This window comes from Lathyrus oleraceus, chromosome 2, assembly GCF_024323335.1.
Source record: "Lathyrus oleraceus cultivar Zhongwan6 chromosome 2, CAAS_Psat_ZW6_1.0, whole genome shotgun sequence".
NCBI classification, from domain to species: domain Eukaryota; kingdom Viridiplantae; phylum Streptophyta; class Magnoliopsida; order Fabales; family Fabaceae; genus Lathyrus; species Lathyrus oleraceus.
In genome coordinates, this window is record NC_066580.1 from 557,454 (window position 1) to 581,467 (window position 24,014).

The 24,014-nt window shown below is 34.0% G+C and overlaps 2 protein-coding genes across 3 annotated transcripts; both read right to left on the reverse strand.

The window, feature by feature from the left end:
* Window positions 1–4,231: 4,231 nt before the first annotated feature.
* Window positions 4,232–8,274, reverse strand: LOC127117441 (chloride channel protein CLC-e). 2 transcript variants are annotated; one of them, XM_051047455.1, is made up of 6 exons: window positions 7,909–8,274; window positions 7,273–7,831; window positions 6,706–7,172; window positions 5,340–5,897; window positions 4,709–4,911; window positions 4,232–4,577 (listed from the first exon to the last, which is right to left on the reverse strand). In XM_051047455.1, the coding sequence occupies exons 1-6, from the start codon at window positions 8,209–8,211 to the stop codon at window positions 4,448–4,450; spliced, it is 2,220 nt and encodes a 739-aa protein (XP_050903412.1). In that variant the 5' UTR covers window positions 8,212–8,274; the 3' UTR covers window positions 4,232–4,447. The 2 variants fall into 2 exon arrangements, with proteins under 2 accessions (XP_050903412.1, XP_050903413.1); XM_051047456.1 differs by having other exon boundaries at window positions 4,232–4,494; window positions 7,909–8,273.
* Window positions 8,275–16,627: 8,353 nt separating this feature from the next.
* Window positions 16,628–22,835, reverse strand: LOC127117442 (CMP-sialic acid transporter 2). Its single transcript, XM_051047457.1, has 15 exons — window positions 22,639–22,835; window positions 22,499–22,559; window positions 22,363–22,426; window positions 22,167–22,278; window positions 21,993–22,072; window positions 21,746–21,821; window positions 21,523–21,623; window positions 21,198–21,269; window positions 19,311–19,359; window positions 19,171–19,212; window positions 18,693–18,814; window positions 18,390–18,449; window positions 17,868–17,916; window positions 17,275–17,369; window positions 16,628–16,957 (listed from the first exon to the last, which is right to left on the reverse strand). Exons 1-15 carry the CDS (start codon window positions 22,663–22,665, stop codon window positions 16,906–16,908), a joined length of 1,062 nt encoding a protein of 353 aa, XP_050903414.1. The 5' UTR covers window positions 22,666–22,835; the 3' UTR covers window positions 16,628–16,905.
* Window positions 22,836–24,014: the final 1,179 nt, after the last annotated feature.

The following is a 24,014-nucleotide window of genomic DNA, read 5'->3' on the forward strand; positions in this document are numbered from 1 at the left end:
TAGGGGCAGCGCCCCGACGCAAAATTTTAATGAACAATTCATTTGAAATCGACGTCGTTTTTCGCATCAACACTTGATACTTTAAAGCACAACTCTTGCGCAGTCACAACCCTAATCGCATAACTCTTTGACAGCACAACCCTTGTGCCGTCATGAACCCTAATGCACCAATTTCAGACCGTCAAACACACCTCGATTGTTAATTCAGTATGATTGATCAACACGTCATTGCTTCACCATACTAATGTCGGATCAAGAAGCAAATGACCATTGATCGCTCAAAGGAAAACAACCATTAAATGTTTGAATGAACGAAATAGAAACAATATATCATATATACTGTATTTTGCATCAGGATTACTTATATCATATATATAACTTGATCGATCTCAATTGCGTAACCTATGGACGGTCGATGTATCGCTGCTTCACCATACTAATGTCGGATTCCGAAGCATAGTCAACATCAATCATCCAAATCGTACACACATGATGCCAAATTTAATTACTCGTTTATTCTTTGATTCATTATGTCTTTTAATCGTATTAATACAGAAAATACAGAAAGTAAATAGCTATCAGATGCATGGTTTTGTAAGTGACTCTGATATCACTGAAGGAGAAGAGCGATCCAAAACGCAGCGGAATTTAAAAAAATTATCCTTTAGTGATCCTTACGAATGTGCATGATCAGTGATAGAATTGTTACCTCTTGTGGCGATTGAAACCTTTGATGCAGATCTACGAAGCGATCACGAACGTTGAATGGTGACAATGCCTCTATTCAGTCCATGCGAACGAATTTCTTCAATCTCAGTGCTAGCTGCTATGAATGAAGGCTTTGTGTGTGTGTGTGTGTGTGTGTGTGTGAGAGAGAGAGAGAGAGAGAGAGAGAGAGAAACGAAATTGCAATTACACAAATGATTCTGCACAAGGGTTCTATTTATAAAACCACTTGTGTGGGCTGCAAGCTAAAAAACCCACTTAAGTGTATGTGGCCCATATCTTATGATATGCCAAAATCACTTAAGCGTGTGGTACCTTACCATATTTCGTATTCTACTTAAGTACATTGTACCTTACAGTGTTCTACAATTCACTTAAGTGCACCGTACCTTACGGTGTTCCTTAGTTACTCTATCTCTCATCAATCCGTCCTTTTGTGTGTGACCCTGTAGGTTTTCGCGACATTAACAATTATATTAAATCACTTATTTAACATAATAAACAGTGAGCGATATCTAGCAACATGTCACCGCTACCCAAGACACGAAAATGTCATGTGATCTGACAAATCCTTTTGTGATAATACTTATGTGTATAATTACCCTTTTGCCCTTATGTCTATATTGAACACAAGGCATAGACTGTGTCATCCTTGTCCAGTTCAATATTGGGCCCGTAGACATTTATCCTGCTACGCAGGATGGGCAAATTCCATCTAGGTCACTCATTTCCCTCAGCATGCTTCGTGGAGTACCCATCAACTGTCTTTATGGTCATCCAGTTACGGACAACGTTTGATCAGCAATAAGGCACTCGACTCTACATCTAGGATACATAGTGGTTTCAGGTCAAAGGGTGGTATACACCATTATCACCATGAGAATAACTTATGACAATTAGCATAACATTCTTTATAGTATTCTCATAGCGGGTCAATCCAATATAAATATTACTCTCAATATTCATACTTATGTTTAAGACTTGATAACTCCTTATCCATGATCCATGAGATGTGATCATCAGTCTATATACATAATAGTCTTAACGCTTTAATGTTATCCCACTTCACAACAAAGTTCGACTACGGATACTTTAAGAATATTGTCCTTATGTTTAATGAGATCTCATGATTAAGTCACACTTGATACATTAAACGGACTAGCTATTCTAGGAACTTTATTAAACAAACATAATAAAGAAAAAGCATTTTATTATTAATAAATAATTCGATACAAGTACCAAAAGTATTGGCCTCTAAGGCTTACACCAACACTTATAACTTGGCAAATAAAGTTGTGAGATCAACTGTTTTAAAATCATTCGCTTCTTTGATTGTGTTGACCTTGGATTATCATTCCCTATTAAGACACCACAAAATTTTATTAGTAGTAATAATATTGGAAATAGACTTACCTAGAGCATTCAACCAATTTATAAGATGTATGAACCTCTTTTGCATGTCGACAATGGTTTCACCATGCTTCATGTGAAATAGTTCAAATTGATTCAAGGTATTGATCCTAACTTGTTTGACTTCATAGTTCCCTCATGGACAACTTCTAATGTGTCTCACATAACTTTGGCGGTTTCACAATGGGAAACACGAAAATATTCATTAACACCAAGTGCAGATATGAGAATACTTTGTGTCTTCCAATCATGTGACCACAATTTCTTATCATTATCATTCCATTATGCTTCCGATTTTGGTACGACGACACATTCATCATTGGTAATTGTAATTTGATTAGGACCATTGGTGATAATGTCCTAAACACCCTTATCGACCGAGTTGATAAGCTTTCCAATAGCCATAATTTTCACCGGTAAAAATGGGCGCTCTATTGTACACCCTTTTAGGTTCGTTAGTCATTTTCTAATAAGTGAATATTGAAGCACAAAACTAACCGGGGCTCATGATACAACTTGTTAGACGATAGACAACGATATAGAGGGGGTGAATAGATCCCAAGTTAAAAACAAGAACAAAATTTGTTTTGAAAATTTTTGTGGTGCAACAAAAGTGATCTGGATCGAATCATCTAACCAAACCGCTATCAAAAAACTTGAATATGCGTAATTACAATTAAAGTATGATAGCGAACACAAATTTGATCAAACTACTTTCAACAACAACCAATTGAATTCTATGCTAAAAGTAGAGTCTATTCTCAATGATAAAATGCATAAAAATGTAATAGAGACAAATTATCGAACACCTTATGTGCAATCGATTTCGTTTAGAATTTTGTATGATTTTGTTGATCTTCAAATCCAACCACAATGTTATAGATTGTAATCAACTCAACAAAACCTTTTTCAAATGGTTTTCAAAAAGATTAACCAAATGTATTGATCGCACAATTGATGAATTCAATAATTTGTAAATGAAACGTTAAAGAGATAGATAGAGAGAGAACACGAGAATTTGTTTAGGAAGTTCCCCAATCGACCTCGCTATGGGTACACTTGCCCTCAATTCGCACTCGAATTGAGATAATGAAATTAATCTTACTTTGTAAAAGTAGAATACAAGAGAAATGTAGCAATTCAACCCTACAACCTAAATTTGATGTTGATTCTAACACTTTCTCTTTCCTTGATCTCAACTTAAGTCACCCAACAATGCCAATTTGATTCGCTGTCTCACGTTACTCCTTTGCAAAAACCTTCCGTTCTTCAAAGCCTTCACTTGATCGAATCCAAATTGCAAATTATTGTAACCCAATATTTACCAATATGATCCACCGTCTCACACTACTCCTTTGCAAGAAATCCTCATTCTTCAAAGTCTTCACTCGATCGAATCCAAATTGCGTAATCTTGTCCAAAACCTTTAAATCACTAATCGGTATTAAAGGAAAACCCCAACTTGATTTTCTTATCCCTCAAGATCTCAACCCAATTTACAACTCAACAATCTAAATTAGACGTTATCAACCGATTCTAAATGACACCCAAACAAAGAATGATTATGTTTAGTTTGTTTGTGTGTATGCATAGAATGAGGTTGAAGATGACGAGAACTCTTTAAAATCCTGATTTCATGTAGATTTACTCTAGAACCTTACTAAAAATGGTGCTTATATATATATATATATATATATATATATATATATATATATATATATATATATATATATATATATATATATATATATATATATATATATATATATATATATATATATATATATATATATATATATATATATATATATATATATATATATATATATATATATATATATCTTTTCATTTATAATACTGATAGTTACTCATCTTTTAAGAACAAAATTGGCAGAGCATTGTGATTTTTAGAGAATAAGTTATATCTTGATTTCAATGATTGAGCAAAAGATCAATTATCACTCCAAATCATGACCATATTTCAAAACCCTGACTTCACACATTACTAAAAAGATCAATCATCATTCCAAATCATGACATTTTACCAAGTTAATTGAAAAGCTATTGAACTAAAGAAAAAGGTGGAAAGTCTATTTGAGAAAATACAACTCCATGAAGGAAATTTACAAAAAGAATATATATATTAAAATTTACAATTTCATAGACTGTTAATCAATGTGAAATAATTGTGGCAAATGAAGTATGTTTTAAACTTTTTTCTACGCACAACCACAGAACTAAATGCATGGTTTCACTTGACGTGTTAAAGGCAGATAATCAAAATTTATCAAAAGAAAGAGTCTTCTTCCTCCTAACAATGTGGAATATCAGGTGAGGGACTGTCGTGTGGCCAAAACACTGCATTTAACAACAAAAAGCAATTAGGTAGAGACCCTCCATTCGTTCCCACATATATCTCCTTGACCGCTATGAAGTTAATCCTTTCAAAATAAGAAATAAATGCCAACTTAAATAAATATGTTTGGGGAAACATATATTTCCTAGATTACTAAACAAATTTTATCAATATGTGCAGCATATTCTCCACACCATGAAAAAGATGTAACAATACCTGTATGTTAGACTGATACTATCGGGGTCTAACAGGCCAACTGGATAAGTTCTTTCATTGATATTCCTCACAACTAGAATTTGATTGACTCCGTGTTCTTTCATAATCATTTGAGCGTCAAGAAGTTTCATATCTGGAGTAGCTGTACATGGTGCACTACATATTCCTCCATTTAAAACACATAGTTCAGAAACTAAAATCTCCTGTTAGAGGAAGAACCAAATAGTCAGATTTGTAAAGCCACTCAGCTATATATTGTTTTAGAAGTATATACTGATATAGAAATGGCCCCACTAAGCTATACCATGAGCCATTCTGTCTTAATTTTGAACTGAATCGAGCAAGCCAAACTATCATTTCATATAGAGACCATATAGGTACCCGTTTTCCCCTTGAAACTTACATATACATTTGGGTAATTGTAATGAGTGCTGGTTTCCAATCAATGTCAGGTTAAATATGCAGCGTCATCAGAACTTAGTTCCCCTATTATTCAATGTATCATCAAAATTGTTTATCAACCGCATTTGATGGTATAAATTTAGCTTACGGTTGTAAATAATCTAGGTTGCCACAAAGGTTGCAAAACTAAAATAATTTCTCATCAAATTGAGATTAAACTTTCTTGTACCTTTGAATTTTTGCTTCCAGCTTTTGCAGATTTTCCGTACTCTTGAATGTCTCTAAGTGTCAATAAACCAATCAAAGTATCATCAGTATCAACAATTACTGCACAAGACTGTTTCTCTGCGAGCATGAGATCTATTACTTTAGCAAGTGGTGTGCACATGGAAACTGTAACATATCTTGTCTTCATGGCTTCCGAAACTAATGTTCTCGTTTCATAATTCACTGTTTCATCATTATTATCCTCTACCCTACTTGAACTTTCCACTTGACATGAATTACTCAAATATGACACACCTTCAGCAGAGTTATTCCCAGTAGACGACTTAATTGAACTACGAGAAGATATTTCTGGAAGAGAAGAATTTGAGTTTTGTAACTTCAGTTTTTCTCTATCCCTTTCATCACCTTTCTTTGTCTGTACAGATGAAATCCATGAAGATAAGCCTACTGCTCCAAGTAGGGGTAGAACGATCCGATAGTCCTGTGTCAGTTCAAACAGAAGCAGAACTGCAGTAAGTGGCACTTGGCAAACTCCTGCAAGAGTGGCAGCCATTCCAACCTGCAAAAGGAACTTCGATATGATCATCCGTGCCACGCCAGCTTCTTTTCCTGAACATTTGCAAAAGACACAGGAAATAAAATACAGGAGTTTTCAGTCACTAACCCTTTCTGCGTCTTTTTCAAGCTGAAATCTATTCTTACAAGACTTATTTGACCCAACCAATCAAAGTGTAGCAGCATTCCAGCATTGACAACCATATACTATAACCTTAAAGACCAAAGGAATTTCCAAAATTTGTTTTGTACTCTAAACTGGACTGGGGAGGTACTTGGACCAAACAAAATCTAGTCTCACATTGATATGATTAAATTCTCTTCTTTTCCTGGTTAATGTTTAAATATATAAAATTTCCTAAAATATCTTGATATTATTTTATATATGACTTGAATGCATTTCCTATTTTGGATAGGATAAGCTTCTAGTATTAGGATATCTTAGATTAACTTCTATATTTCCTAACTATACTTATGATCTCTTTCCCTAAGGAGTCTTGTGTTAGTGCTTGTAAATCATATGATACCATAAAATTTTACAATTTTTTTTCTCTTCTCCATCTAACTCCAATGATTTCAACATGGTATTAGAGTAGTATTATTCTCTGTGATTTGTCCTACACTATCATGTTGCATGTTTCCAAAAGTTTGGGACTGCTAAGATAATTGTATTTAGAATCCTTTTGTCACAGAAATTATGTTGGAAAGATCAAATTGATCTCCCATCCCAAAGAGAAGAAGATAGGATGATTCCAATCCAAACAGAAAATACCTAAAAATTATAGAGCCAATTAGGAAAGAATAGTACATACCAGGCCATAAGCTTGTGGTGAGGCCACTTCCAAAACAGAGAGGTCAATCACAGAATTAGACTGAGCAACGGCCAAGGCAATTAATTTCCCGTAAGCCATCCCAGTTGCACCGCCAATAAAGAGAGACGGGGCATAATAGCCTCCCACTAATCCGGAAGCCCGACAGAGAGAAGTCGCAACTATCTTGACAGCGACTAGCTGAAGCAATAGGTCGATGGAGAGACCTTTGACAAATGGGCGAGATTCTAACAAAATATCAACATTCTCAAAACCCCAGTAGAGTATTTCAGGATATAACAATGCTATGAAGCCAACCGATAATCCTCCCAATATAGGGAAGGAAGCTTTTGGCATGCCAGTGGCCTTGTGAAGATTGTCAAATATAGTAAACATATAGGATGTAGAGCAAGATAGGGTCAATGATACCAAACCACATAAAACACCGAGCAATAAATACAGCGGGAGCTCTGAAATGAAGTTGAATAATGATATCAAGTATTGTTTTCTTGAAATTAAAAATAATATATCAACAACCAGTTTTCCTTGAAATTTAAAATAGTTAGTTACCAGCAGGAGAACGGAAGTCGTAATCTGGGACTTGAAAGGCTGGTTGAGAGCCAAGGCCAATCTGAGAAATGACAGAAGCTATGACAGCACTGAGAATGACAGTGGAAGTAGAATTGGTAAGCGATAAAGATGAATTAGAATCAGAGGGCCACAAGACAGACTCAACAGCAAAGAAACAACCAGCAACAGCAGCGTTGAAACCAGCAGCGAGGCCGGCGGCAGATCCGGCGGCGAGAAGGGGAAGGATTCTGGCGGAAGTGAAGAAAGGAGTAGAAGCAATCCATTTAGCAATGGAGTTGCCAATATCAACGCTGGGACCCTCAGGACCTAAGGAATTACCGGTGCCTAGAGTAACGGAAGCTGCAATAGCTTTGAAGAAAGGGCGGGAAATGAAATTGGAATTGGAATTGGAAAGGAGGTTGAGGAGAGAGACAAAAAGTCCTCCAAAAGCTGGAACAAGTATAACCCTTTTCCATGTATCCTGAATAGGGGCTTCTCTTAACCATGAAGCTCCTCGATCGGGAATCCCATCCCACGAAAAATCACGAATTTCATGAACCTGAAATTATGTCGTCATCGTCATCATCATCATCATCATAAGGTAAGGCAATAATAGGAATGAATGAATGAACTTACAGTGTTGTTGAAGAGAACAACTGCGACGCCGGTTAAGAGACCAACCAAGCATGAAGATATAATTCCTGAATTCCGAATCCATTCAAGTTGTTCTGAGGAAGAAGAAGAAGAAGAAGAAGGTGGTTCATCTTCGTGGACGTGTCTATTTTGGTTATTACTGTGAGCTAGTACATAAAACCTAGGGCTTGTTGGGGGATTTGAAAGAGTGAAGATGGAGGAGGAAGAGTGAGCGAAGCGTGTGAGTGGTTGGTGAGGAAGAAAGAGGGAATGTTGAAGTCTTACTCTCACTCCTAAACCAACCATTTCTCACAGATATTCCAACTTCCCCGCCATTCCCACTTTAGTATTTCACTTTTATTTTCCTTCATTCATTCATTATTCACTTCTCCATTTATTTTTTATATTTAAATATTTTAGGCCAGAACTCAATCATAATGTCAACATGTTTAACTGGATTCTTTACTTAACAACTTTGTCCAAAAGAAATTTCACATTTATAATAAATTGTTTCTCATTTTATTTTTATTTTTCAATTATATTCTTAATTAATATTTATAATACAATATCTTTTTATATTAATGATAATTATAATACACAAATAATTAATAAAAATAATTTAATTTTTTTAAAGAATAAATTAAGTCAAACTCTAATATATTATTAGAGTCCGTCGATCCAACTATCCACCATTTAAATTTCACGCGTTAAATCTAAGAAAAATATTTCACTCTAAATCATAAATAATAAATAATTAATTAATTGTTTAATATGAGTGGGGGATATGTCAAATATTTTGAAATTGAAGAATCATATTAAAAAAAATAGAGATTTCATTTAAATAGTTTTTCAAAAAAATATTACTTTAGATTTCATTATTTTATTTTACTAAATAATTTTCAGAAAATTTATTTTTAGATGTATTTTTAAAAATATTATGTAATTTAAATTATATTTTAATATTCAATAATTTATATTTATGTTAAAATTAGTCTGTTGATGAATAAAAAATAAGTTTACTTTTTTATTATTTTAAAAAAGTTTCATAAAAACCATTTTTAAAAAATAAAAAATAAAATATTTTTTTTAAAATTAAAACAAACGAGTTAACCTCATTGACATACTCTCGAATGACTATATTCCACAAGCATTTTATCAACACGAATGTGTATAAAGATCTTTTTTATAGAAACTATTAGAAAGTAAAGTGAGAAACTTTTCTATTGTATTTTCTTGAAATAAAAGGTTACATTAGAGTAGCAACTAAAAGATTTAAAATACCAACAAACTAACAAACTATAAGAAAAAAACAAAAATGGAAAAGTTCTAACAAACTTTCAACCTATCTTAGGTTATGATTAACCTTAATCAAACCTACTATCTAATCTCCTTTAAGTTGGAGAATTGGGATTGTGAACACTTAATTTGGACAAGAAATCATGAAATGTCTTAGCCCTTAATGATTTGGTGAACATGTCAATTTATTGTTGGTGAGTTGATACATAAACTCTAGTGATGGTCCCTGATTGAATAAGTCATCTAATGAAATGACAATCCATTTCAATGTGTTTGACTCTTTTATGAAAAACAAGATTTGTTGCTAAATGGGACATGTGCATGGAACTTGAAGAGTATCTAATGCGTTAAGTAGCCAAATAATTTCACTTGAATCATGTACCATTGCTTCATATTCTACCTCGCTAGAGGAACAAGAAATGATAACTTGTTTCTTTATTTTTCATGATATTTGAGCATTTTCAAGTTTCATCAAATAACTCAATGTAGATTTTCTTGTTATGGGACATGATGCCCAATCCGAATCACAGAAAGCAACTATTTGAAGATCATTTTTTTAGGTAGAATTATACCTTGTCCTGGTGAGGAATTAAGGTATCGAAGGACTCTCATGGTTGCGTCCCAATGATCTTGAAGGGATATTTGTATGAATTGGCTCAACACATGGACATAGTATGTTAGTTCTGGCCTTGTGATAATGAGATAAATGAGGCGGCAAATTAATCTTTTCTATTTTAATGGATCAGAATATGGAGGTTCATTTGCTAAATCAAGTTTGTGATTTTTCTCTATTGGAAACGAAAAAGATTTGGAACCAAGCATGCCACATTCATTTAGAATGTCGAATGTGTATTTTCTTTGAAAAAAAATAAACTTTCTCATCCTGGTGCTAGTTCAATACCGATAAAATATTTAAGTTTTCCAAGATCTTTCATATGAAAGCATTGACTCAAGTATTGTTTGAATTTGACACAAAATTCTTCATGATTTCCAACAATAATTAAGTCATCAACGTAAACTAAGATTGCTAAAAAGGTAGATGATTTGAATATGTGAAAAAATTGTGGTCGTCGTGGCTCTCTTTGAAACCATAGGCTATCAATGATTTTGATAACATGGAATACCAGTTATTGCTAGCGGATTACCACATGGTCATTGATGTAAAGTGTGCTGTGAGATTATGTCGATGATTAAAGAGTTTCTTACCAACACGGAATTTACACCAACTTGGTTTTCGACATGTGAAAATTCTTGAAATGGTTTAACTTCAAGTGAAATATACTCTTCTTTAGGTGGAGTATGATAGCTTTTAAAACTATGATTTTTGGTATAGACAATGTGAATATTTTTAATGACTATACTCTTCTTTAGGTGTATCTTTAAGTGACCATGCTTTTTATGATGGAGTATGATTGTCGGTGAAGACAATGAAAGTTAATGTATCATTTTCAATCAAGGTAGAGATTGTTGGGTTGCTTGAAAAAAAATACATGTTGAAAAAGTCTCACATTGCTTAATTTGTTCAAGAAGAGGGAATCTAAGGATATATATAGGATTCAAATTATTTGAAGTCCCACATTGCTTAGTTTTGTGAAGGATGAGGGAGTCCAAACCTAGATATAAGATTCAAGTTCTTAGTTACAACATGCACCAATCAAAAGCACTTTAAGCTTATATTTGATATTTTTTATTCTCTTATAGTCTTATGTTAGAGTGTTGGGAGATATAGTTAAATATTTAATTTGGAGAGTATAGGTGTATTGGGGGTCAGCGAGTGGTTGAGGGTATATTATGTGTTATAATAATTTTCACATAATGTTATTCTCTGGTTTTCATTTGACAACGGTCGTGGTTTTTTCTCTGACTTTAGAGTTTCCATTTTATGTTTGTATGTTATGATTGTGTTCTTTTATTTTCTCTTTACAGGTTTTTCCCAACAATCTTTTCACTAAATAGAGATTTCTGAGTGGAATTCTTACCTCTTTTATGTTCTCCTATTGCATTTTTGGTTTGACATGTATTGACAAACTCAATACACACTCAACGTAGACCATTCTGAATGATGCCCTATAGATTGATTTTTTTTTATTCCGGAGATGTATCTATGGGATATTTCAAGAAAATATTCATAATTGATCAGCTCAATGGAAATTCCGGAGATTCATCTTCAGAAGTTTGGGTGGATTTTTTATATGTTTTGTCACATTTATATGTCAGATATTTCCGGAGATGCATCTCCGAAATAATTTGATAAAACAGACAACCATGGTTGGTTTTCTTTAGAAACCCTCACCAAAAACCATTTCATTCTCAATCCACTTTTTCACTCCAAATCTCCAATCTTGTGGTTCATCACACCAAAGAGAGCAAAAGAAGTTAGAATTCCAGGTAAGGATCATTTATTTCAGCCTGCATTGTTCACATTAATCTTGTTTTTTGTATGAAAAACAAACGTCTTTTCCGAAAATGTATCTCTGAAACGTGTATGAACTTTTCCGAAAATGCATTCCCGATATTAGTATGTGTTCATTTTCCAACTCTATTTTCAGCTGTAGCGCTTATTTACTATTTTGTGATAATGATTTTCATTAGATATGGTGCCCCCTGATATTTTCCCTCAACAAGTTGTGTCACTGAATGTTCAAGGTGTTGTTGTGAAGACGGTAGATGTTGGAAACCAATTTAAAAATGAGCAAGAGTTTAAATCTTGTGATCAATTGCTTCAATGGGTTCACATAGAGGCCTCCAAACAGGGATTCATTGTGGTTATCAGAAGGTCCGATAATGGTTCGGATATAAGATGTGTTTTTGTGACAAAGATGTGGGAAAGAAGCGGGAAATATAGGCTCTCACTCAGGAATTTTAAAAGAGACGATGTCGGTTCAATACATGTAAGTGTCCCTTTAAGGTTGGCAAACAAAAACTGGATATTGAATGTCATTTGTGGTTTGCATAACCATGATTTGTGTGAAAAGTCAGTCATCCAATTGTGTGTTGGCTCATGCCGAAAGAGAAGGAATGCGTTGCTGACATGACATTGAATTTGGTTCAACCGAAAAATATACTTGCAATATTGAAACGAAAAAGACCCAGAAATATATCAAATATCAAGCAAGTGTATAATATTCGGTACCAAACTATCTAGGCGCTTTGGAGGGATATAACTTAAATGCAACCACTCTTGAAATTGTTGGATGATAACAATTATGTGTCTAGGTACCGAACGTGCGAGGATGAAGTTACTCTTAGAGATGTATTTTGGACTCATCCTGATTCCATAAAGTTGTTCAACATGTTTCCTATGGGGCTCATACTTGATTCAACGTATAAGACCAACAATATAGATCTCTATTGTTGGAAATGGTTGGTGTTACCTAAATTGAGAAGATATATTGTGTGGGGTTTATATTTCTAAAGAGCGAGAAAGAGAGGAATGTTACTTGGGTCTTAAAGGTGTGTCAGACAATGTTGAAGAAATAACTTGAGATGCCTAAAGTCATAGTTACCGACTGCAACACCACCTTGATGAATCTGATTGCAAATATATTTCCTGCTTCTTACACATTACCTTGTAGGTATCAAATAACAAAGAATGTGAGAAGTCGGGTTAAACCTACGGTTGGGACGAAACAGATAGATTCCGAAGATGGAAAAATGGTGAAGGCGGACATGGTTATGGAAAAAATAATAGATGCATGGAATCGTATAGTAAATTCTTTCACAAAAGAATTATATGTTGATTCCGTTATGCATTTCAGAAAAATTGTGAAAAATATCCTGATTTGTTGAAATATGTTGAAAACATAATTCTTGACTATGTGAAGGAGAAGATTGTTTGTGCTTAGACTGATAAGGTTAAACACCTTGGAAATACAATAACTAACTGAGTTGAGTCTGCCCATGCTACATTGAAGAATTGGTTGGAAAATAGTTTATGCGATTTGTGTAGAGATTGGGACTTCGTGAACCAAATGATTCAAAACCAGCATAATGAGATACAAACATCATTCTGTCAGAGCATCACAGTTTTGGAACACATGTTTAAAGACAACAATCTTTATTCTTAGTTGACCGATAACATATCTCGAGCGGGTTTGAATTCTATTTTTCATGAGGCTAAACGAGTTGATAATGTAGGCTCTGATAGCGCAAATTATGAATGCACAATTATGAAAACATATGGTCTCTCATGTGCTAGTGTTATTGCAAAAAAAGGTGAAACTTCGTTGCCCGATAAGATTGGATGAGGTTTGCACTCATTGGAAGAGGGAAGGGGCTTAGGTTTGTTAATGATGGTGACATGAAAGACGGTAAATCAAATATCTTTATTTTGACCGAATGGGAAGTGATACAAGGGAGATATTTGAAAATCAATGACAACATGAAAATCCACATTAAAGAACAATTGAGGAAGATTGCTTATCTGAAAACCACCGACTTGAAACCACCCTCTCAACCGGTAAAAACAAAAGGTGATCTGAAGAAGCTCAAGCCTACACCGAGTGACAACTCAACGGTGTGATCTCCTTCGTATTTTGAACATGTTAACAAGGTTTTTCTGGACTCACAAACTCCAAAACCTCTAAAAAGTGTTTCCAAAGGAGCTCGCATTGGCAAATCAGCATCGAAGACAAAATGGATGTGTTTCCTTGAAATTGATCACCTCATAACATGTGTGTATGATAAGATGTGTGTTAATCTTACACGATATGCTTTTTCGGAAACCTTTTTTCCATTGCTTACCGCCCTAACTCAAAATCCAAATGATCGTATTATATTTATTTTGTGGTTTTCAAAATCATGACATTTTGTTCAAGTTTATCTGAAACCGGAATGCCTTATATGAGTTACATCACCAGAGTGGACGACTCATTCAACAACACAGACGATACTTGGCCTGACCATTTTATGGAAATGATGCAAGAGTTCCAAAAATTTAGAAATATTGAAAGAGAACCAAATGCACAAAAGTCAAAGGAGGTACCGCCCATAGATTTACTCGGTGACAAATGTTTCAATTCGTTTTAATTTCATATTTAACCGGACAAATAAGTGTATGTAATTGTGTCTCAATATTAATAAAGTGTAATTTATCCAATTTGTCATATTGTGTCTTACTCCCCCCGTCCCACAATGACTGATCCATTTAGAATAAAAGAGTGTCCCAAAATGAATGACCTTTTTCAATTTCCAACATATTTTTTCCAATTTTACCCTCTAATTAATATTATTTTCATCATTTCCAATACATGATAAAAGTACTTTAGTAAAAATATCATTATCTCTCTTTCATTTATTTCATTTTCTTAATCTGTGTGAAATGATCAACTGGGTCACTCATTGTGGGACGAAGAGAGTAATATATTTTTTAACTTTCCCATAACAATATTTATCTATTTGTAAAAAAAATTATTTCAAAGGTTTAGTTTTTAAACCTATTCAGAAGATGCACCTTCGGAACAAGATAATAGGGTGCGGAACCGGAGATATATCTCCGGAATCAGCATGTCTGATTTTGAATGATCCACAATTACCTAGAGCTTTTATGAATTAAGGTGTCATTCTTTAAGATTTTACACAAACTGAAAATGTCCCAAATGTCACAAATAAAAATCAATTGGTATGTCGCAAATGTCTCCTTCTCCAACACAACTCCCGAAAGAAATTTTAAGCTCGTCGAGTACACATCTCTTGCAGATATTAAAGATGAAATTCGTCATCTCCTACCTTAAAGAGACAATCGAAAAATTGTGAAATTCGAGTACTGTTCACCGTCGATTGACAACATAGGGAAGATTGAGTTCAACAACTTTGAATTCAAGACAAATGCAGATGTAAGGGCTATGTGGAATACATTTTTCGTTTCGAAACAAAAGTTTTGCTCGAATTGAAAACGATGACTCAAAGATCGATCGAAGATATTCTTAAGATCTTGAAGCGTCCACCTGGATACTGAAGTTTAATGTTGCATTTTATGTTAAGATCATCTATGTAATGCTTATTTTATGTTATGAATGTTAATTTTATTTTGTCAAATTACATGTCATTGGTGTCTGCTTCTAGTACCGGTGCACAAACATTCCAGAAATATAATTACAAAAATATCTCGGAGATGCATCTCAACCCAAAAAAAACTCAACCTCGGACGTGTCGTTGGATACGTCCGGAGATGCATCTTCGAAAACTAATAGACATTTTAGAATTACATGTACCTAAGAAACATATAAGGGGTGGTAAGATTTCTAAGATAAGTTATCGATTTTGGATCTTCAAATGTCCAAAAAGAGCTTCAAAACTCCTTCAAAATTCTCTCACCATGCCTTTTGTTTTAGCCCAAACATCACCTCACTACATTTGAAACCAACGTAGGTTGAAACCTTCTAAGCATGGCATTCTTGAACAATGTAGGTTGAAACCTTCTAAGCATGACATTCTTGAATTCACACCAACTGGGTGTTGCAGTGCTTGCCTCCCACCATCGCCATCAATGCGAGGGCTACTCCCACCATCGCCATCAATGCAACGTCCATCTTGTCCTCCTCGGACAGTTTCCTAAATCAAAAATTTCAATCCAACCTGGTGCGACTTCTCCACTAAAATACGATAATTACACCTTGCAATGCCTTCTTTCTGATTCGCTATGTGTGGTTCTATCCATAGTTCCAAGTTCGCCATTGGCATCCCCATTATTGTTTCCCCCTCTGCTGTTACCAATTTTGGGGTTTGAAGTCGTCGTTGGGTCCCTCAGTTGTTGGTTCTCCATGATGAGCATTTTCATTGCTTCAAGACTTTGTCTTCATCGCATCCATTCACGAGCATTTTCATTGCTTCAAGAATCTGTCTTCATCGCACCCATTCTTGCTTCCACCTCCTGAAACCATCGTCCCACCTCTTCTAGTCGCAACTCCATTATGGTGGAGTTTGTGTTCTTGCGCACCATAAATCACTCCAAGATCGTGTTGCTCTAACATTAGTTGAAAGGCTCGACCAGTACAAGGAATAGAGTATGCAATAAACTGGCTGATTCAAGAAAGCCATTCTCCAATTACAATTGAGTTCCAAAAAATAACTCTCCCTTCCCCCCAACGTATAATTATGTTTTACTAACAATTAGTTATTCTTCTGTTACAAATATAACTACTGTATATAATTTTGTTTTACTAACATGAATACTAACTCATTTGTTATAACTGTAATAATTATAGTTACAACTTACAAGCTTAATTCTCACTTTTACCCTTTCCTAACGTATACATCCTGCTAACAGCAGGGTGGAGATTGTCCCTCCTTTCTTTTGTCTAAAGCACTCTCCTCCTAAACTTGCAATCAGATCCTAATAAAAAGATACTAAATATGGTTGCAATAATCACAGCAGTTGAGTTGTGGATACAAATATCGGATGGTGAAAATGTAATACACATACCCCTCGCCACAAAATCACATGATATATATACGGATTACACACTAGCATATTGCTTAAAACTTTTTAACAAAAAATATGGGAGGGGGGAGGAAGGTTATTTCATTTTAAGCTCTGATAGAAGAACTTACATATCACATTTCAAGAACCCGTTTCCATCTTTCTTGAGAAACACCCAAAATGGTTTTCAAAGTATACATTGTTTCAAAATAACATTTGAAATGAGGCTCATCAACAACAAATAAGAAATTTAAAATATCCTATTGGCCAGCCAGAAGTCATAGTCATCTTTGGATCTTCCCAGCAGAGTGCAGATATATTGAAACAGAGACAACACTGTAAACATATTTAACAAATTTTTATTCGAGACAAAAAGAGAGAGAGCAAAGGATATATAATTCCAGGCAAGATGCTATGTCCCCATGGCATGCACATGAAAATGAAGTGTTTCAAAATCTAACGCAAGTTATTATTAGGATTAAGAGCCAACAAAACTCTCAATAATTTTCAACGTGTCAATTTCAGATGATTTGATGTGACAAATTGATGTTCTCTGTTAATCCCTATTGGATGCATGTGAAATGATTGGCCATTGGAAGAAAAACACAACCATGTGACATGCAAGTCTGTTTGTGACATAATTAACAACTTACATTGTTCCAAGGAAGAATGCTAGTGAGAGATGGAAGCCAAAAAGAAATACAGAAACAACTGCTGTAAGAAGCATTGCCACTGAAGTAGAATACACCTGTGTAAATTGAAGCAATTTGGAAGTTAATCCTAAATTTGAATTCCATTTCAACAGACCTTTTTTGTGTTAATACAACTGATATGATGTTCAAATAAAGTATGTAAAACACTTATAAACGAGCATATAGAGTGCATTTGTTATGAAGCAAATGAGCCAAAGATAGATGTGGAAGCTTAAAACTCAAGTTGCGGCAAGTTTCATATAAGCAAAAGTCAAAAGAGAGAAAAATAATGGCCTCACTATACAACTCTATTCCAACACTATCTACGATTTCTATAGTCATTTGACTGTTTCGAAGATGAGCAAGCATGACGTTAAAATCTGGAGACATCCAATAAAAAGGTTATTCTGGATCTAGCATTTATGATATATGAACTATTCCAATTATAAGAAATGCCATAATCTTAATTGAACTATTCGATGTTACAAATTCCAGACACATGTAAATATTCAGTGTAGAAATATCATATTATACAGTCATAATCCCAGTCTTACCTTCACAATGTTGTCAGCATATTTCATTACCATGGATACAGCAATTCCACTGTAAAAAACAATTAGGAGGTCAGAAAACTCAGATAAAATAATACTTTTTTCTGTACAAAGGAGAGGCACAGACAAGAGAGAGCAGGTGAAAATTGAAATAACTGATGATCAAATTGAAATGAGGACTATGTCATATTGTTGGCACTTGGCCCTTTTGAGATTTGCATATTCACAGTTTCATCAACAATACCAAAACTTAATGTTGTATTATCTCTTTTGCTTCCCATACTTCACATCACAAGTAACCATCATTTCAGGAAGAAACAGAAGAAGCAGCCAAAAAAAAGAAGAAATAAATTACTAAATCACATTACAGCTTCTCCATCACATGTCAAATTTCCCTGCCTAATTAACCATTGTCAGCAGAGATTGGATCTCAATCAAACAACTAGATATTCAATTACGAATAGTAGTTAAGGAAAATCTCCCAGCATTCAAGAAATTTTCTAAAGTTTGTTAGTTGACATTTACCTGAGTGCATGGTTGATAATCATGAGAAAGGTAATGAACGAATATCCATGAAAGAATCCCCTGCATATACATTATAATATGGGAAATGAGGAACATATTATTGGCATGACATTTTAGGCCTTATAAACAATGGCAAAAAAATCTTTTCTATAGATAATACTTGGCCCTTAACTTTGTGTTATCCAAGTTTGATGAGAAGGACTAAATTTATACAAAATAATACATGACAAAATCAGAACTTAATAGTTGGAAAAGACCAAAATAAACTGCAAAAGTAAAATCTGATAGGAGTGGTTGAATTACTTGTTAACCACTGCATCAAAATCTTGAACCAATATTGCAATAGCATTGAAGCCCATGCCAAAGATATACAACCAGAAGTTTTGAACATTTATGTTCCGAGAAGGACGCTTTTTGATAATAGCCTGCCAATATTATTTAAAAAATATATGTAAAGTCATTATTGTTTGCTAAGAATCTTACTCAATGCTATAGTAAGAGAGTTCAAAAATGTTATTCTAAGCAAACCGGTATATTTATTGACTAATCAAATTTAACTCAAGTATTAATAAAATTTAGATAACAAATTAAATATTTTGAACTTGATACACAAGTGTTCGAATTTTAAACAATTTTTAGCACAATATTCCACCCAGTTTTAATATATTCCACGAGTTAAAAGAAGTCAACAGTACACAGTACAGATTTGGCAGTGAATTGAAGTAGGCAGTCATTCAAGAAACCTCAAGGGATTAATGTAACTTCTTTTAATTAAAATCACCTCAGTATACACCCCTGCAAAACCACTCAAGAGAGCCATGACCTGAAAAGAAAACCTCATCATGATCATTTCAACCATAAATTTAGTCATCACTACTTTATATTTCTAATGTGTGAGTACCACAAATGTAAGCAACTCACGATTGCCATCACCCAACCTTGAACGGGAGTTTGAAGAACATGATCGGAACTGAAAAACAAAGTCAAACAAATATTAAAAAAAATATCAATAAAACAACAAACTTCTACCATACTTTAAATTGTTTAAAGAAGTGCTTAAAGATGAAAGGGAAAAAGAAGAGGGGAAATAATAGATGCTTAGACTAATAGGATACTAAATTGATATGGTGTATCATGATGTGATACAAGGATGGCTATAAATCTCTTATTTAGACAGTGCATAATATTGAACTTGAAGGATGGCTATAAATCTCTTATTTAGACAGTGCATAATAGTGAAGGATGGCTATTAATCTCTTATTTAGACAGTGCATAATATTGAAGGATGGCTATTAATCTCTTTAGTACAAAAACACATTATATAGAGAACAATCTTCTGATCGGAAGCCAAAGAGCTACAGCCTACAGACATATAAACAGATTACTTATATTAATTTTATCTAGGCTCTGTTTGGATAAACAACTTATTTGCAACTTATAGCATATTTGTTTATCAGGATAGGTCATGATAAACGCTTATGCATATGCTATTTTTTAGCAAAAGATAAAATAAAGTTAGCTTATTTTCTTATAAGCTATAGACTGTTTAATAAACTATCTTGGAAACTGTTGAACAATATCATTAAAACGTTTTTATAAGTTTTTCCAAACAATCTTACAAAGTTTATGCCATATGATAACCTCAAGTTAGTCAATCCAAACAGTCTTTACAAAATTTATGCTATTAGATAAGCTCAAGTAAGTCAATCCAAACAGACCCTAGTACCATAGTCCACAAAAAAGCTTTCACCTTTCTGGGGGCGGTAACCATTAGGATATCAGGAATCTTAAATCCTTAGAAGCCTTATGCATCATAGTCTTAAACAAATGTGCTAAGGTTAAACTAGTTGTACTAGGTTGGTACTTGACCTAGAATATTAGCATAAAAAGAGTTAGAAAAGCATTTTGTACACATCACACCATCAGAGTCATTATATCATTCAGAAATCTTTTTCTCATTTTTGATAATTTCCACTTTTTCCATATAGTTTCACAAGTAATCTTCAAAGCACACTGGAATTGATAAAGGATAGCAGAGACTGGGGAATAGATTTGCAAGTATAAGCATTATTTATTTCTCTCTAGTGAAGTAAAAAAGCAAAAAAGATTTACAAATTCCACAGATCAAAAAGTGTTTACACCCTCTCGATCATTCAGATTTCTGAACTGCTCACTTGATAGAGGCAAGGGGGTATTAAAAGAACTAGTATAACATAACTTCTATTGTAGCTACTGTGCACTAGCTGCACACTTGCCTTGTACAACTGCTCCCAACTAATCCCTAAGATCTAGGAGCTAACTAACTGATTCACTTGGATGTGAGTCTATAAATAGATCACACCTATTGTAATTCACTTCAGGAAATATATAAAACAAAAAACAGAAGAATTCAACTCAGAATTTTCTCTACCAATCAATGGAAATATAGAATTCTAACGAGGAAATATCAGAGAGAGAGAGAAAAATGCCTCTACGCAACTGTCTCGTCTTCCCAAAACAAAATACAAGAACCAATAATCTTTCAGAAAAATCATGTAAACAAAAAGGCTAAAAGAATGCTTTGTCCTCAATATTAAGTATGGTGCGTTTAAGGAATGGTTAATTGAATATCACATAGTTTCTAGTAGTGATGACGCCTATTCCATTACAAATCTATTATGATTAATTTGTTTGTCACATCACTGCTTGCGTAAAAACATTTCATTAATATTAATAGATAACATGTATAGAACACCAACATGAACCTAGTAAGACTGATATGCAAATACAAAAGTGATGGCCACATGGCTTGCTTTGGGTTTGTCTTACTTTGAGTTCAACTGAGCTGTAGTGCACCCAGCAGTTAGTAGAACAAAAGCCGCCCATTGAATCTCACTCAACCTGAAATGTAATAAGAACACGACACTAAGCAGTCTCCCAAACCATGAATTTTGGTTATTCAGTCAACAATATAAATAATTGCTTAGTCTTTAGGATTACAAAGATTTCTGCAGAATAAAGAATATTAGCATTGAAACTTAGAATGCAGAGGATACGACATTTTCTTGGTCCATCGCCAGCAGTTACTACGATGACAGGAGAGTTGAAAACAACTTTTTATTATTTTAAGAAACAAAAAAAAAAAGAGTGGTACCTTCTCTTAAGTATAATTCTGTAGAGCACGCCTGTACTGATAATATTAAAGTTCTTTAATATCTGATAGCCTGGAGCATCTACATATGCAAATATGTAATACTGCCATAAAATTGAAAAGTACTTACAATCATATTTGAGAAAGCATTATAACATGTGTTGCGAAAAAAGTTGTAGAATAATCCCATTGTCATCCTAACAAACATAAACAATTTGTGACCAACCTGAAGCAAATTTTTGACAAGGTAAAGTGCTGCTGGGATAGGATACACACTAACTTCGTCAAATGTTGTAGTCAACCTAGTTTAAGGGCAAAATGAACATCAAATTACTTAAACTCACATTCCATATGCAATCAACAAAAGAATTAAAGTGACTCGACTCCAATTGGATTAAAGAAGTTAACAAGAATCTTTTCCCTTGTGATAATTAACCATCGAAGATTTAATTTAGTTATATAGAAAGTATGACCTGTTGTCGTCGGTGACGCCCTCTGTTCTCCATGTTCTTCCCAAGGCGATGAGGGATATAGCACATTTTAAAGTCTCTACCTATAATAATAATAAGCATAAGAGAAGAAAATAAAGGATAAAGGAAAGTCTGAAGGATTATGAAGCAGAAAGTTGAGAGAAGTAAAAGATATACCAAAAAATTAGCAGTAGTAACACTATACTCATATTTGCCAGCTCTTTTGGACCAAACAATTAGAATGGCTTGGGAGCTAGTAAGAATAGTCAATGCAAATGTAACAAGTGACCTATATAGAGTGAAAATAATTAAGAAATAAAACATAATTAGTGTTTGCTAATTAGAGATAGAAATGGGAAAATGATGATCATACTTGCGCTTCCACTGTGCTTTGGTCTTGTGAGTGTCAATTTTGGGTTCTCCAGAGGCGGAAGGAACTGCAAGTGTAGAGAATGAGTAGAGAATTATAAGAGAAAACAAGACAAGGAAGAAGAAGCATAGCACCGTACCTGAAAGCAAAAATGATTTTTCAACATCCTCAACCTCCACATCCCTATCTATATCTATATCCTAAACAATAACAATGCAAATATTGTATTATTTTATGAATATCAATCAATTCAAGAAATCGATGAATCAAACTACCCACCTCGTCTTTGATTTTCCTATACTCCATTTTACTGTTAGATATCACGAGGGAAGAAGATAAGAGATCTATGACTTGCACATTCACTTCAAACTTCACACTCTTCAAATTTGTTTTCCATTTTCGAAACAAACAGATCTCGTTCTCACTCTCATCAACTATTCCCTTTCTTTTTCGTGTTAAGTTTTTTCTTCGCCTACACAACTAATAACCGACTTTGGGCCTCCAACAACAACAAAATTTTGGGCCCTTTTACTTTTCATCTATCTTTACTTTTTGCACCCCCTAAACTCTTAATTACACTTTTTTAAATTACTTATTAATTTGTGTTATGGGCCAGCTATATCTCCCTTATCCGATCCGATCACCCTAAGTCAGATAACTCCGGGCCAAAATGTATCAATTGGCTGGTCAAATCACTTGTAGAGCCTTCTCCTAACCACTAGACTATCATATACCATACTGCATGAGATTCATGCATCAGGCATATCCAATCGTCTTCTCCATTCCACTCCTCAAAGATAACGAAGCAGTTATTTATCTCCATATATATATATATATATATATATATATATATATATATATATATATATATATATATATATATATATATATATATATATATATATATATATATATATATATATATATATATAATTGCGTCATTTCAGTTATCAAGTTTCAAACGATTACTCTCTACTCATTCACATACTGACTCAAGTGTCGGGGTGTTAATCTTATAGGTACACCCATGCTCCGTCGTACCAGAAGCTTTATTGCATCGCAACTTCCGCCACTCTTTATATTTATGGTTCTGGGACGGAACAGTAGTATCGTATGTGGAAAACTACTTTCGGTTTCCGTGTTCTTTGTTGAAAACAACTTGTTTTTTACTTTAAGAAAGACCTCTATCGTAACACAATTGAGCATAAGCGCTCAAGAAGATGATTGAAAAACCTGATTCTGCTTCAGATCTTGTCTTTCATTTATCATCGTTGATCAATGCATTCTAAAACGTCACTTCATCTAATGATTCTCCATTCTCCAGTTATTTCTGACTAGATATTGATTTAAGAACTCAATAAATTGATATACCGGAGTTAGGATTCCTAGATAGTGAAAAAGATCAATGAAATCACTAACTTTGAGCTACCTATAGTTATCGCAGTCGTCATCGTCAATCAAGCCTTGATTGAAATCTTAGTGGACGACGAAAGTTCTTGCAATGTCTTTTAAGAGAACGTATTAGAACTGCTAAGTATTAAACACACATATTTGGATCCGTTCTTCGAATAATATATGTTAGCCTTCAAGGATTATGTTACTCATCCTTGTGGATCGATAAACCTAACACTGTCAATTGGAGAATGAGCACATCA

Coding starts and splice junctions, on each gene's coding strand:
- LOC127117441 (XM_051047455.1), bottom strand. CDS start 8,211: ATGGTTGGTTTAGGAGTGAGAGTAAGACTTCAACATTCCCTCTTTCTT. Junction 7,173..7,272: donor CGACTTCCGTTCTCCTGCTG/GTAACTAACTAT, acceptor ACTTCATTTCAG/AGCTCCCGCTGTATTTATTG. Junction 4,912..5,339: donor CTGGAAGCAAAAATTCAAAG/GTACAAGAAAGT, acceptor TTCCTCTAACAG/GAGATTTTAGTTTCTGAACT.
- LOC127117442 (XM_051047457.1), bottom strand. CDS start 22,665: ATGGAGTATAGGAAAATCAAAGACGAG. Junction 22,427..22,498: donor AAAATCATTTTTGCTTTCAG/GTACGGTGCTAT, acceptor CTACACTTGCAG/TTCCTTCCGCCTCTGGAGAA. Junction 22,073..22,166: donor TTACTACTGCTAATTTTTTG/GTATATCTTTTA, acceptor TTATTATTATAG/GTAGAGACTTTAAAATGTGC.